This window comes from Leopardus geoffroyi, chromosome A3 (assembly GCF_018350155.1).
Source record: "Leopardus geoffroyi isolate Oge1 chromosome A3, O.geoffroyi_Oge1_pat1.0, whole genome shotgun sequence".
NCBI lineage: Eukaryota > Metazoa > Chordata > Mammalia > Carnivora > Felidae > Leopardus > Leopardus geoffroyi.
Genome location: NC_059336.1, coordinates 39470386 through 39486752, shown reverse-complemented (window position 1 = coordinate 39486752; position 16367 = coordinate 39470386). Strand labels below are relative to the sequence as shown.

General features: G+C 35.8%; 1 protein-coding gene across 5 annotated transcripts in view; it reads left to right on the top strand.

Moving 5' to 3' along the window:
• Positions 1-16367, top strand: part of SEL1L2 (SEL1L2 adaptor subunit of ERAD E3 ligase) — a 122518-nt gene that overhangs the window by 41844 nt on the left and 64307 nt on the right. For all 5 annotated transcript variants that reach the window (XM_045445350.1, XM_045445347.1, XM_045445346.1 and 2 more), the window contains exon 3: positions 1990-2158. Coding sequence is in view for 3 of the 5 variants with exons in the window: in XM_045445347.1 (XP_045301303.1) it covers positions 1990-2158 (169 nt within the window). In the remaining 2 variants the exon portion in view is untranslated. The remainder of the gene's footprint in view (positions 1-1989; positions 2159-16367) is intronic.

The window sequence follows — 16367 nt, the reverse complement described above, 5'->3', positions numbered from 1 at the left end:
CCTTCTTACTTTTAAAAAAAATTCATTGCTTGTGCAAAATTCAAATTTAACTGGGCACCTTGTATTTTTATTTGCTGTATCTGGCCACCCTACAATAAGGAATCACATTTAAATTCCTTACATATCCACCCAGAAACTTGTACATGAAGGTGTATAACAGCATTATTCATAATAGCCAAAAGGTGGAAACAGCTCAAATGTACACCAGCAGACAGATGTATGAACAAAAAGTAGTATATCCATGTAAGGAATATTATTTGGCCATAAAAAGATATGAACTGCTGATACATGCTACACAACATGGATCAACCTGGAAAATGTTACGCTAAGTGGAAAAGGTCAGTCACAAACACCCATATACTCTATGATTTCATTCATATGAAAATCCAGAAGAGGGGAATCCATAGAGAGAAACCATAGATCAGTGGTTGCCTCAGGCGGGGGGGAAGGGGAATGGGAGGATAGGGAGGCTAACAGCTAAAGGACTCATGGTTCCTTCTTGAGGTGACAAAAATGTTCTAAAATTGTGGTGGCAGTCGCACACTTCTGTAAATAGTCTAAAAATCATTAAGCTATACACTTTAAAATGTACAACTATACACTTATAGTACATGAGTTATATCTCAATAAAGATGTTTTTTAAAAACAGTCCTTATATGACTGTATGTCCCAGCAAGCTCTAGCATCTGTGTCACTGCTCTGCTGCCTTAGCTACCACTTAGGAAGGCATTAAGCATTCCAGAAAGTGATCTTTAAAAGAGGGAGTTTAGGGGCGTCTGGGTGGCTTAGTCGGTTGAGCGTCCGACTTCGGCTCAGGTCATGATCTCAGTCTGTGGGTTCGGGACCCGTGTCAGGCTCCGTGCTGACAGCTCAGAGCCTGGAGCCTGTTTCCAATCCTGTGTCTCCCTCTCTCTCTGCCCCTCCCCCAGTCTCACTTTGTCTCATTCTGTCTCTCAAAAATAAATAAATATAAAAAAAAATGTTTAAGAGGGAGTTTAAATTGTGATATTGTATAAAAAGCAAATAAATAAAAACCTTGATTCTTCTTGAAGTGGTGTTTGACAAATAAAGAATTTTTTCAGTCTCCAAATATAATCTTGCCTGAAAAAGTAGATATGTAAATTATGAATATGTATCTCCATAAAGCTTTTTAATTTTCTCTCTTAAAATCTTCATTTTCTACTACTCAAAAACAATCCCTCCAAATACCTCTCCTTAGTTAAAATATATTAATTATATAACTGCTGGAAAGTACTTTAGAAAACATTTTTTTACATTTTTCTCCATACAGTCACAAGATCTCTATACTTCCCACCAATTTTAAATTTGTAATATATAAGGAATACCAACATCTTCATTTTTTTTAGCTCACACGATTGATATTACCATGACAACTTACCACTAGAAGGGTAAAATTGGTTAAATTCTCTTACTATTTTATTTTATTTATAACATTTAGATTTTAATGCATGGCTCTGCAGTTCAGATGAAAATGCAATAGGTTTAAAAGTTTTTTATTTAGGGACACCTGGGTGTCTCAGTCGATTGAGCGTCCGACTTCAGCTCAGGTCATGATCTCACAGTTCGTGTGTTCAAGTCCCACATCGGGCTCTGTGCTGACAGCTCAGAGCCTGGAACCTGCTTCAGATCCTGTGTCTCCCTCTCTCTCTGCTCCTCTCTACTTGCTCTCTCTCTTTCAAAAATAAATAAACACGTGCTGACAGCTCAGAGCCTGGAACCTACTTTGGATTCTGTATTTCCCTCTCTCTCTGCCCCTCCCCCCACTCGCTCCTGCTCACTCTCTCTCTCTCTCAAAAATAAATATTTATTAAAATGAATTATTTAAGTCATCTATGATTTTGATTTGAAAAAAGCAGGAATTAGAGTAATTTCTAATATTTTTGACATGAACAGATGAAAATTGCACTGTCTGATTTTATCATAGAAAGTTACCCATGAAAAAATGAGCAAAAATATTTTTCTTTGTAGGTATCAGTTAATGAAGTCAAGCGATTTTTATCACATATATTGGAACGAAGAAAATTGATTAAAGTAATCTATCAAAGAGAAAATGCCTTAGGAAAAAAGAAGATTCAACGTAAATTAAGAATAAGAGGAATTCAAAATAAAGATCTCTCAAAAAGAAATAAAAATCATTGTAAGTAGAATTCTTTCTAACATAAATTTAAAATTACTTGATGTAATCTAAAATAAAATTTTAAATCTACTTTCTGAAAACTCTTAGAATATAGTCATAAATATTTATATACACAAAAGCTTTAAATTTTGTGAGCTTCTTTTAGATTCAGAATTTGTTCTGATGATAATAAGCAAGGTTGATAATTAGGACTCATGGATTAAAAAAAAATCTCCAGGGGTGCCTGGGTAGCTCAGTTGGTTTAGCATCTGACTCTTGATTTCAGCTCAGGTCATGATCTCACAGTTTGAGTTCGAGCCCCACATCCAGCTCCTCACTGAAAGTGTGGAGCCTGCTTGGGATTCTCTGTCTCCCTCTCTCTCTGCCCTTCCCACTAACTTTCTCTCACTTTCTCACAAAAGTAAATAAACATTTTTTTTAATCTCCAAAATTATGTGGAGAAAACACGTGTCAGTTATTCTGCTAATAGAAACACTCATGCTGAAAACAAAACCAAAATTAATATAGTGCCCCTTTTTTTTTCTAGTCTAGCAATCTAAATCTCTTCCTAGTAAAGGCATACCTGGTTAGCTGACAGATTTCTCTGGATGCAAGAAGGGTCTAGAAAATATAAACAATGTCTCCATAGCTTCTGTGTTCAGCAGTTAACTAGCCCTCAGTTATAAAATTTAGGAATCATTTCCAACATTAATCATTTCCAACAGTTTCATGAAAACTATCTCTTTTCTAACAGATACGTATGAATTTCTATTTTATTAGCATCTTATTTAACAGAGGGAAACTTCTTTGGCAGACAAAAATTAAGGATATCCATTTTAATGGCATTATAAAATTATGAACAACTTAAATTCATTTTAAATCTAAGTCATATACATTGAAACATTAATTTGACAATTTTTTGATGTAGAAACATGGCTTGCCTTCTATTTAACATTGGTCTAATGATTGGCATTTCTAGTACAAACCACACTCAAACTGCATCATCCATGATTTCCCATCTTACATTTTCAATGAAACAAGGGACTAAAAACATTTATGGAACAATCTGTGAAGAGAATCCTTCCAGATATTTGTAGACTTTTTCCTCAGTAATTTATAGATGCTTCACCTACTTAAATTGGATAATTATTAAGGGCTCTCCTTTATCAAGTTTTTTCATTGTTTTCCAGTAATGTTAATAGAAACACATTTTCTTTTTGTAATTAGTTTACATATTTTTTAAAGTTTTAGCTAGTTTTTAGAGAGAGAGCACAAGTCGGGTAGGGGCAGAGAAAGGGGAGGACAGAAGATCTGAAGCAAGCTCCATGCTGACAGCAGCGAGCCCAATGTGGGGCTCAAACTCACCAACCATGAGATCATGACCTGAGCCAATGTCGGAGGCTCAAACGACTGAGCCACCCAGATGCCCCCAGTGTACATATTTTTAATTCAATTCTATAATCATAGTAAACAGGAAAACTGGCACAAAAACATTTGGGATCAAACACTCCTGATCATTGGTAAGCGTGCAAGGTGGGGGAACAGAATTGAACACATTTACTAAAGGAGAATCCCACTACCTGCAAGTATTTAGTGTGCTGTAGACATCAGTAAGAAAGTTAGATAGAGGAAATGAAAAATGTTGATTAATTTGGCAAGTAAGAAAGGTACAGATTGTTGAAGGAGCTTCTGCTGTTTAAAAGAGTAAATAAGAGGGGCGCCTGGGTGGCTCAGTCAGTTAAGCGTCCAAATCTTTTTTATGTATATACTTTATTGCCAAATTGGCTAACATAGTGTGTACAGTGTGTGCCTGGTTTGGGGGGTAGATTCCTGTGGTTCATCACTTACATTTCTTTTAATATGATTTATTGTCAGATTGTCTTAAGTGTCCAAATCTTAATTTCAGCTCAGGTTATGATCTCACAATTCATGAGATTGAGCCCCACATTGGGCTCTCTGCTGCCAGTGTGGAGCCTGCTTGGGATTCCCTCTCCCTACCTCCCCTATTCACAGTCTCTCTCTCTCTCTCTCTCTCCCTCTCTCTCTCTCTCTCTCTCTCAAAATAAATAAGTAAACTTTTAAAAAAATAAAAAAAGAGTAAGTATATCACTACATTGTACACCTGAAACTAATATAAAACTGTATGTTCATTATACTGGAATTTAAAAACAAATAAAATAAAAGAGTAAATAATACCACCCTTCAAAAGAGATCTCTTTCCCTTATGTAGAAGTGGTTATATTATACCTAATAATAACAAATAATAAGTTATCTTTAATTGAGAATTTTCTATATTGTTTTAAGTGCTCTACCCAATTTAAGATAGGTTATATTATCTCTACTTTATAACACTTGAAATTTGCAGCACAGAGAAATAATTTGCTTAGCATTATGAAAGTTACCTAGCAGGAAAACTAGGATTTGAACTTAGATGGTCTGGTGCCAAAGTCCTCTAGCCATTATGCCATATGCTTCTCATAAAAGTAAGGTGACAATAATCAAGAAATTTTAACGTCATGCTCCTGAAAATGGCTTTGGGCAAATATTGAATTACATGATAAAGATGCTACAATTTCCTGACCACCAAATTTACTTGAAGGTTTTGAAGGAAGTAAATAATAGTAAATAATTGCAAACATCTTTATTTTAGAACTCACAACTATAATGTATGCAAAAGACTTCAAAATTCATGTTTTGATATCAAAACGAAGACTTCAAAGAAATGCCTTCCTGTTCTCCAGACCTCTAGAGAGTGTTACATGCATTCATCACTGACTACATGAATGTTCCAAGGACATTTGAAAAGCCCTGTCTTATAACAGTCTGAAGATTTACATAAATTAGAAAAATATTTCTTCCTGACAGAAGTACATATAGAAGGGTGGTCACTGCTAATAAGACCAATAGATAGAAATTGAGAACTAAGGGACTCCAGAGGACTCTTAGTGATTCTAGTTGATAATTTTTTATGTGAGTCTTATTTGATAATGATTTTTAATTGTTTTACCTTAATATTTAAGAGTGTTTTCTCCCACATTTATTCCAAAAGGCTGCTTCCCTGCTCAGTTGAAGAGTTTTAGATATGACATAAAAATGTTGACATGCATGGACTTGAAATATCAGGTAGAGCTCTGATAGGAAATAAATGGCACATTTAAATTGAGTCCTTTGAGAAAAAGTTTAATAAAGGGTTTGTTGATTACATCAATTAATTAATAAGCTATTCTCTCCTAATTTTCTCTCACTCAAAATTTTGATCAGCATCCTTCCAATCTTTTACCCCAAGTTTTTTTTTAGAGGAATTAACAAGATACGACCAAATTTAGAGCTTAGAGCCCACAATAATTTACCATAAATCTCTAGGATTATATTTACCCACTGATCAACCAGATAAAAATCTAGTGATGAGGTTGAGAAAATAAAACTGTATTTACCAGAATGCCTTGTACAGTGTGCACTGCCCTTGTTATGGAAGATAGCTTAATAGGCATTTGTGGATAGAAGGGAGATAAACATCCCCTCCTGATCCCCTACTTCCAACTCAACACAGAAGCCTGGTGTCATCTGATTCCAAATATTTACACATGGAAAGAAATTGCACTGTAGAGCCAGGGAGAAGAATTTTGTTATTTTTGTAAGAGTAAGAAGAAGAGAGAATGGGAGAACAGTGGGAGAAAGCAGACATAAGGATCCAGAAAGGTGGTTATTGACTGCGCTAACTTGAGAAACCAGCACAACTCCAAAGTTAGGGGAACCCAAATGATATTTTAAAATTGGTGATGCCTAAGCTGACCATTAAAAGTTGTTTTTGTTCTTAGAATTAATCATCTTTCATTCTGCTCTATGAAATCATTGGTAAAAATCTATATTCCTGACAAATGCTTTTCAAGAGTGAATATTCTTTTGAGACAACTTGAAGAGTTGTTGGTTTCACTGTGGGTCACTGTGAGACAGTCCAGGAACAGTACCTCTCAAATCAGGAATTAAGAAAGTAGGGAAAGCCATGGAGAAGTAACCTTCTCTAGAGGGAGGGTTTGAACTTTACAAGCTGTAGAATAAACTGGGAATATAGGTTATACATGGTTATCAAGCTGGCTAAAAACCTTGTCCAACTCTGTTCTCACTCAGTTCCCACTTCAGCATTTTACACATAGGATATCATAAGAGATGGAATATAGGTGTTCTATAAAAGTGCTGTTCCCAAGACTTACTAGTCTTCCACATACGAGAAATGAGATTTAACTTAACATTATCAAAAACCTTTCCTAATTCTTAGTGACCACATCTCCTTAACTCAAGGCTTACAAACCATGTATAATAACCTATTAGAGAAATCAAAGAGATTAACATCAAGCTGTTTCTAGAATATGAATATATATGAATAAACAGAGAAACTGTTTACCCATTTTCCATTTTCCCCCTACCTAGAATTTGTCAAATAATAACCAATAGCATTTCACTACCATTACTTCAAGGCAAGATCTGTGCCTGGCATTGTGTCTGTCACATACTTAATATGAATCAATATTTGCTGAATTAAATTGAGTTGAATTCTTTTTATGTAAAGCTAGGATATAAAATCAGGTCTTCTGACTCCAATTTCAGCATTCTTTGCAATATACTACACTATAAGTGCTACATAAACATAAGAGAGCCTTCCATTTTTAGAGTATATTTGAATATTGTTTTACAGTTGAACATAATGCTTTCACATCCATTCCATTTTTTTTAATGGCATGTTCATTTTCCCTTTAGGTATCTTTTCACTATAACTTCAACAGCAATCCTTTTTTTCTGAGACAGAATTGAGTATCATAGATTAATTACCTTTATTAAATTGTTAGCAAGACAAATCAATAATTAATCATGCACTGGGAACAATGGGGCATATTCCTGCTGGCAACTGGAACACTACTTCTAAGTCCTTCCTGACAAGTCCTTACTGGCATTTCTTGGAGTTAATCATCATTAATTTTGGTGATCAGACCAGATCACTACTATGTTATTGATTGGAGAAGTTTGTCTTGCAATCTTGCTTTAAGCTTGTCTTGGCATTCTTTTTTATCACTTCTGGGGTCTGTGACCATTTGGCTAAGTTTATCATGTGTATTCTACTTTATTGACTTTGGAATATATGTGGAGGACATTGCTAAGTGCCATTCATATCCCCCCTTCAATGAGATTCTTAGAGCCCAATTACTGGAAGTGTAGTTCACAGACAGCCTTCAGCAGTGACGAGACTGTCTCAGGTGCAGAGAGGCACGTAGCCCAAGGTCATACCTCCTCCTTAGGGCTGCCAATTTCCAGTGACTAATCTATTCAGGAATATAAAGTCCTGACCATCTCATCCTAACTTGAGATGGAGGGCCAGTCAACTGTTTCATTAGCCTTGCATCACAGCTTCTCCCTCTGCCTAATCCTACTTTTTCCCCAGGAGTGCTTCCCAGGGGTACTTCTTAATAAACACCTTGAACTCTTAGAGTCTGCTTATCAGAGAACCCAAACTGCATACCATTTAATACCTTTCCTATTGCTGAATTTTTTTCTTTAAATCAACAGAATGGTTTTTAATAAGTTGATTTTAAAAGAAAATTACTAAATCTCTCCCATTCTAGCAAAATGGTAGGCTAATCCAGTAGGAAAATCCTGCTACTATAAATACCTAAAACTAATGCCTAAAATATACCAAACACCCCCCCACTCTGTGTGTGTGTGTGTGTGTGTGTGTGTGTGTGTGTGTGTGTGTGTGTTTAATGCAAAGCTGGTTCACAGGAAGCTGAAATCCTCAAGTGCTAGAAGTGATGAAAAATAAGGATGCGAATTGATGTTTTGGCAGACTGTGATCAGAGCTGGTAATGCATGAGCCTTGGATTTTTAAATCCCAGGCTGGGAAAATCAAAAACACATTGGGATTTTTGACAAGACAATTGGAATGAAGAGCTATGAATAAAACTGAGAGTTTTACAGAGTTGTGCATCCAGTGAAAGGAATATTAGGAAAAAACAGATAAGCCACCTACCATTTTAGGCAGATATCAAGGAAGTTCTTCCTCTATTTAGGCTTTCACAGGGAAAAACATCTCCCTGAAAAACCCTACACCACAGCCCTGTACCTTATACAGATTTGAATTTGAATTTATGCTACCTGGGTTTTTTTTGGTAATTTCAAGTCAATATGTTCACATATAAGAATTTCCTTCCATTGGTAAGATGATAAGTCTGCAGAACTGACAGAAGCAACACAAAACCAGTTTGGAAAAACATTTGCACATTTCCTACATAAAAAGCCTTGTTGAGGATGAACTTACAAGAAAGTTTTATAAATTGCACCAAGTTAAAAAAATCTATTCATAACAAAAAATCTACTCAGAGTCAGTTTGCATGTACATGCACCGACATACATATGTGTGCACAACATAAGACATAGCACGCCCAAGTCTTGATATAGTAGAACAACAATGTGGAAAAAATTATGGAATAAATGTATGTTTAAATTGTTAAGAAACCGTAAGAAAAAAGAGAGGTATCATGAAAAAAGGAGTAGACATCTATGCAAAAGAACCAAATAGAAGTAAAAAAAATGAAAAGTATGTTCATTTAAATTAAATGAATGGCTTAAACAGAAGATTAGACACTGTGGAAGAAAAGGTTAATGAACTAGAGAAAGATCAGAAGATACTGCCCTGAATGTAGCCCAGAAAGAAACTAAGAGTTGAAGGACAGAGACCTTTAGATTAAGACAATGTCAAACATATATGCTATTTGAAAGAGATATGCTTAAAACATGACTCAAAAAGACTGAAAGTCAGTGGATGGAAATGATATCCCAGCCAATACTAAGCAAAAGAAATCTGATATTTTATGCAGTATAGACTTCAAGGTAAAGCCATAAATAGGGAGAAAATATTATCACATAGTGTTCAAAGGAATAATTCACCAGAACGATATGATGTTGATGTTGAAAAATTCAGGAAAATCTATTAAACCATGAAAATTAATGGAGTTTGGCAAAGTTGCTGGATTTAAAATTAATATATAAAAATCAATAGCATTTCTGTATATGATACAAAAACAACTAAAAATTAAACTGCTAAAATATTATTTAAAATAGCAATAAAAACTAAAGGTACCTAAGAATAAATCTAACAAAAGATCTACAAGATGTTTACGAAGTGGAAAAACATAAAACTTTATTGAATAATATAAAAAATACCTGCATAACTGAAGAGTTTTTATGTTTCTGAATGGGAAGATTCAAAGTTTAAGATATCATTTCTTGCCAAATTAGTTTCAAAATTGCCCAAAGGGGTTTTCATAGAATTTAATAAGCTAATTTTAATAGTATATATAAAAACAAGTCTAAAGACAGCCAATATACTTTTGAAGTAGAATGAGAAGTGGAACTTGCCCCATTAGATTCTTACTATAAAATTATATTGTATAAAACATATGGTATTGACATATGGATTAAAAAAAATAGAAAAGAGTCTAGAATCGGTCCCATATATATAGGGGAATTTGGTATATGACAGAGGTATTACAAATCAGCTGTGAAAAAATAAACAGATTGTATGCAGGCAACTGATTCTCATTTGCAAGAAGAATAAGATCAGATCCCATTCTCACCTCATACACAAAAGTAACTTCTAGGTGGATTAATGACCTAAATATGAACATCAGAACTTTAATAATAATTTTTAAAAAAACATTAAGATATTAATATAAGAAAGGAATTCTTACAAAAGACTAAAGTAAAACCATGATGCCAAAATTCATAAATTTGACTACCTTAAAGTTAAAAGTTTTAATAGGTATTTTTAATTATACAGTGAAAAAGAACCCACACATTAAAAGAAGATATTGTAACAAATAGAACCAAGAAAGAATTGGTTGTATAAAAAACACCTACGAATCAACAGGAAAAAACAAGTAGAAAACTCAACAAAGGGGCACCTGGGTGGCTCAGCTGGTTAAGCGTCCAACTTCAGCTCAGGTCATGATCTTGCAATTCAGGAGTTCAAGCACCACGTTGGGCTGTGTGCTGACAGCTTGCAGCCTGGAGCCTGCTTTCGATTCTGTGTCTCCCTCTCTCTCTGCCCCTCCCCTGCTCACAATCTGTCCCTCTCTCTCCCTCAAATAAATAAATATTTTTTTAAAAATTTAAAAACTGGGGGCGCCTGGGTGACGCAGTCGGTTAAGCGTCCGACTTCAGCCAGGTCACGATCTCGCGGTCCGTGAGTTCGAGTCCCGCGTCAGGCTCTGGGCTGATGGCTCAGAGCCTGGAGCCTGTTTCCGATTCTGTGTCTCCCTCTCTCTCTGCCCCTCCCCCGTTCATGCTCTGTCTCTCTCTGTCCCAAAAATAAATAAACATTGAAAAAAATTTTAAAAAAAAAATTTAAAAACTGAACAAAGGATACAATTCTTAGAAAAAAAAACAATAAATATACTTAACTAGTAACTGCAGAAATTCAAATTTGATAAAGATTTATCATTTCACATTGATAGGCAAGATTAAAAGATCAGATAACCCCTAAGCAACCCAGAATTTAAGGAAATGAGAACTCTTATACATCACTGTTGGGAATGTATGTTTGGTGCAACCTCTTTGAAGAGCAAAATGGTAATATCTAGTAAAGTTTAAGATGCTTATATGCTATACTTGGCATATGTACTTTTAGAGATATATCCTACAGAAATTCTCACATATCTGTATGAGAAAATGTGTGCAAGGATTTTCATTGCAGAACTGGTTTTTGTAGCATTCAAGTGGAAAAAGTTAATATCTGTGGAATGGGTAGGGTAAATAATGGAGGAATAAATAGATAAACTGGTTTAGTCATACAAAGAATTTTGACCATTGGCACTGGTTAAAATGAATTAATGAAGCCTACTTGTATCTAGACAGATAAATCTCAAAAGGTAAAAATGCAAATTGCAAAAGTATATATATATACATATATATATATATGTATATACATATATATGTATATTATATATACATATATACATATACATATGTATGGTTTTACAGTATAGAAATAATATTGGGTACATATATGTAGTAAAAGGACTACATAGTAACTTCAGAACAATAGCTACCTCTGAAGAGAGAACACTGGGATTATGTTGGGAGGAGGCTTTGAGTGTATTTGTTCCATTCTGTTTCCTTAGATACCTAAAACAAACAGGGCAAAATGTTACCATCTGTTAAATTATGTGAAATGGGAAGGTTATGTTGAAGTATGTTTTCCTTTCTGGATTTTTTGTATGTCCTAAATATTTCATGGTTAATTTTTCAGAGAAAAAAAAATGAAAATTAGTTGCCACAAATAGAATCTATAGATGAATGTATATCAAGTATATTAACTATCAAAATGTTAAAGTTTGTATGTGTACCACTTACAATTTTCTCATGTATGCTTTGGGAAACAGTAATGTAAGGTGTTGCAAATTAGCAAGTGCAGCTAACTATCAAGCCAGCCAGCAGGCACTCTTAACCCTTCACAGGGCCTTGAATACAGCCTGTCACCATCTTTCTCTTGTCCCTTTTGCTCCCACTCATTGCTGAAGGGCTTTCCATTATCCAAGGTCTCCTCCAAGCACAGTCTTAAGTAATGATGTCTAAATCAACTAGTCTGGGTATGGTCAGGTGTGCATAATGATGCTCTAAATCATCAACACCAGGTTAAATCATGCTCATTATCTTTTGTTGGGGAAGGCAGAGGAATATATTGTATACTTTTTAGACACGTTTCCATCAGAAAACCGTCAAAATAAAAAGGGATATGACTCATCTAATGGGAAAAAATTATTTATATGGACACATTTCTTAATAATGTCTGAAAGGGGCACCGGGGTGGCTCAGTTGGTTAAGTGTCCGACTCTGGCTCAAGTCATGATCTCACGGTTCATGAGTTTGAGCCCTGTGTCCAGCATTGGGCTGACAGCTAGGAGTCTGGAGCCTGCTTCAGATTCTGTGTCTCCTTCTCTCTCTGTGCTTCTCCCTCGCTTATGTTTGCTCTCTCAAAAATAAATAAACATTAAAAAAATAATAATGTCAGGTAAAAGAAGTATTACTATAAATAAATTCATGTTTAAAATACTTCAATTACAATACATTTATTTTTAAGTGTATTTTGAACTCATTTTTCAATTTTTTCAGTAATTGATAGTAAATTTGTGTTCCTCACATAATTCTGCATATTGTGTAGCTCTGACAAACAGTATGAGCAGACTGTGCAGTCATTTTGCCTACATTTGAATTCTTGCCTATCAGGGACTAACTGTGTGACCTTGGACAGGTTACTTAACCTCTCTGGGCCTGTATCACCTCATTTGTAAAACAGGAATGATAATAGCTCCCTCCTCTCACAGTGAAAAAACTGCTTGGGGACTAAGTGCTTTATAAATGTTAGCATTTATTATAATATAATAATTATTGTTTTTGGTTCTTCACTTGTTTTATAAACCATATTTCTTTCTGCTAAATTAAAAGTTTTGGGGTAGTGAATTAATCTTTGAAAGTCAGAATCCTTGTTATTTCAAGTTTTGCTGAGTAGATATTTGAGGAGAAAATGTTTTTCTACTTACAACACAATTTGTATGCCATTTCCTAGCAATACCACTGAAGGTATTTATGTTTGGCAACAATGATCTGGGGACAGTGTGAGTAAACTTGATTATTATAAATATCTGTGCTCTTATCCAAGTGCATTTGAGTTGATCACATCTTTATCTGCCTAAACTCTTTGCTGAGTCATTGTTTCTTAGATGGAATGTTATTTTTAGTAATGGATCATTATTCTCCCTCCTTATCTGGGATTGTATCTTCCTGGCAGACATTAAGGGCAAATGTGAAGAGCTCTTCTGATGCATTATTCAGAAAATCAGAAACTAAAGTTGGTTTATATTAAATACAATTGAAATTAAATAAGAAGGATGCAGTGTCTGTGTAGGCAAGATTTTCTGCAAGGGAAAGAACTTCCCATTTTTATCTCCTTGTATCATTTTAATGCTGAAAGCACCTGGTTTTTGGTCAGACTAAAAGATATCCGTCTCCTAGCTTAATTGTTAATTCCTTTAACTCTCAATTATCCTTCATGTCATTTTGAATATAACTATAATTTGACATACAAATATTTTTCTCTTTGCTTTTTAAGATGACTTAAATGGTATTTATTTATTTGAATTTAAATGTTAAATTTAAATGTTAAAGTTTTAGACGTGGTGAAACATAGAAGAGAGTGAGGAATACAGGATAGGGCAAGAGAAGGAGTTGGGCAAAGATAGGGTTTCAGGAGAAGTTTAGGGCTTTACAAGTGAATAACACTAGAGGATTTCCCCCTCCCCGTAGGCAAGGGGTTACGCTGTTACCCCTACATCAGTCAGTCAATGGCTACAGGCCACCAGCACTCTGCAGGGGCTAACTATCCATGTTGAAGACCTTATCCTTTTTGCTAGACTTCCACAATTCCAGTAATCTTTGTTTCTGTTTCTCCTCAGTCATTTACCAGCCACATATAGACCTGTTTCATCAATATAATTTCAAACTCCAAAATAATTCTGTCTGATCAGAGCCAACTTCCTGCCACTTCTGCTCTTTCTCTTCCCATATCAAGCCTGCCTTCACCTTCACAATGACCTCTGTTCCCTCTCCCCACTCCCTTCTCAGCCCTCTGTCCACTCCCCTCAATATCACTTACTCCCATCACCAGTCTGGACCACATGACCAAACATGACTCTCAAACCATCATTCTTCATTTAAGATACACTGCCCCCCCCATCATTTTTTCATTGGTTCATTTGCATAGACTGTTTCCTCCAAATGGAATGCCAGTTTCATCTTCTTGGCCCAACAAACTCCTACCCTCCTTTCAAGAACTATCTGAAGTGTCTTTTCATCTGTGAAGATTTTTTTTTATTTCCCTTAGCAAGAGTCCAGTGCCCAAGTGGGCATTTGCTGTTTGGTCGCTTCTGATCATCCATTTTACTTTTCTCACCCTCTCAATTTCTTTTTGAGGAATTAAGTCTTCCCCAGTGGATATATTCTTACAGGAATGTAATGAGAACCTTTGTCTTCCCTGAATAGACCCATTATACTTGCCATGGAGTCTGGAGCAAAGAGGGGAAGATCCTAAAAGGACTGGATTTCAATCCAGTCCTATAGCAGTATCTGTCTCTGCTTCTAGAAAGCTCTGATTCCTGAGACCTACCCCAGTGAGTTTATGAGTTTCAGTGGCCTCCCAATAAGTTGCTTTTGCTTAAGTCAATAATATTAGGTTTCTGTTGCTTACAAAGAAGGCTCCTATGTTCTCATAGTGCCTTATTACAGAGTGCCTACCACATGGCATTGTAGTTTTTGGCAAACATGTCTATCTCCACTGCCAGGCTCAAACAGTGTCTCCATCATCTTTGGAAACACAATATCTAGCATTGTGTCTAACACATGATAAATATTCAATTCATACCAATTAAATGGACAAGTAAATGTATGAATGACAGAGATTAAGTTGTTTCCAGCTCTTTCCTTTTCCATTAATATCTGCAGCAAGCAAGTGAGCTCTTTTTGTTCCAAAGCTTTGCTTTGGAATTCATTATCAACAAGAGGATTTTTCTTGAATGCCACAAAAACAGGTTATAGGGATTAAAGAATAGACTTGATTAGAGAATTTTATAGATGAAGGGTCAGCAAGAGAACACATAGAATTCCAGTTCTCGCATCATCTTACAGAGAGGTGAGCTGGGTCCTGGGATTGCTGGACACATGGAAAGTCTACCTACTACACTGCCTACCTAGAGTATAATCATGATAAAATGACCTTGTCAGAGGTGGACTACTTGGGCACCCAGCTGCCTGGGCAAGTCAGATGTCCAGCACCTGGAGACCTTGGGAGCCAATGGGAAATTACATGCCCTCCTATTTTTAGAAGGTAGCCACTGATCTGATAGGAAGCTGAGTTGGGTGCATCCCTTCCAGTAGGAAGAAAGAGCAGCTTGTTTTCCATGTAATCCAGAGTTGGCATCTGTATTAGTTTGCTAGGGAGGTCATGTTAAAATACAACAGGCAAGGTGGCTTAAACAACAAAAATTTATTTTTCACAGTTCTGGTGGCTGGAAGTCTGTGATCAAAGTGCCAACAGAGTTGGTTTCATTCTAAGGCATCTCTCCTTGGCTTCTCAGTGTGTCCTTACATGGTCTTAGTGCCTGCATCTCCCTGATGTCTCTTTCTCTTCCTATAGCGACACCAGTCATATTGGATTAAGATCCCACCCTAATGGCCTCATTTTAACTTAATCACCTCTTTAAACACCTTATCTCCAAATAAAGTTACATTCTGAGATACACTCAACATATGAATTTAGGGGGACACAATTCAGCCCATAACAGTATTCAAGTTAGGTATGAAATGATAATTAAGACTGCGGATGTAATAACATGTCAAGAACTTTCTATAAATTATGTCTCTGGCAAACACTGAAATACAAATCCATCTAGTTGAAGTACTTCCCATACTTGCTGCTCTATGGCACACCTACTCTGCCCTCTTTTACTCCTGATGCTCATTCCTACCACCACTCAGGTTAGCTTCGAGCCCTTATCAGGAAAGAACAACAGGCATCCACTATTTGGCTGTTGAGAAGACTCCAGATTTGGGGCACCTGGGTGGTTCAGTCGATTGGGCAGATTTTTGACTCGATTTTGGCTCAGGTCATGATCTCACAGTTTATGAGATCAAGCCCCACAGTGGGCTCTGTTCTGACAGCGGGGAGCCTGCTTGGGATTCTCTCTCCCTCTCCCACCACCTCTCCTCCCCTCTTTCTGTCTCAAAATAAATAAATAAACTTCAAAAATTATCTTAAGAAGAAGAAGAAGATGATGATGATTCTGGATTCAGGAAGGTTCTTTACGTCAAGTTCAGAATAATATCCTCGAGTCATTTTCTGACTATGCTTTCCCCAAATTTGGAAATTGTTAAACCATAAAAAGGAAATTAAAGTGTTGTCAAGAGAATTTTATTTGATAATTGAGCCCTCTTATTGTAAAGAAAACTGTTATTTCAGTACATTTGGGAAGTCAAAAATAGAATTACAAATAGAAGTAAAAACCATGGGTGGAAATCTGTAGTGGTGTATCATTTCTCATCTGTATGTGCATGCAGAGTCAGCCTTTCAAAATGGATTTTTGCTCTTTGAAAGCATGATAATAGGAGAAATTGCTATTCAAATCAAAGA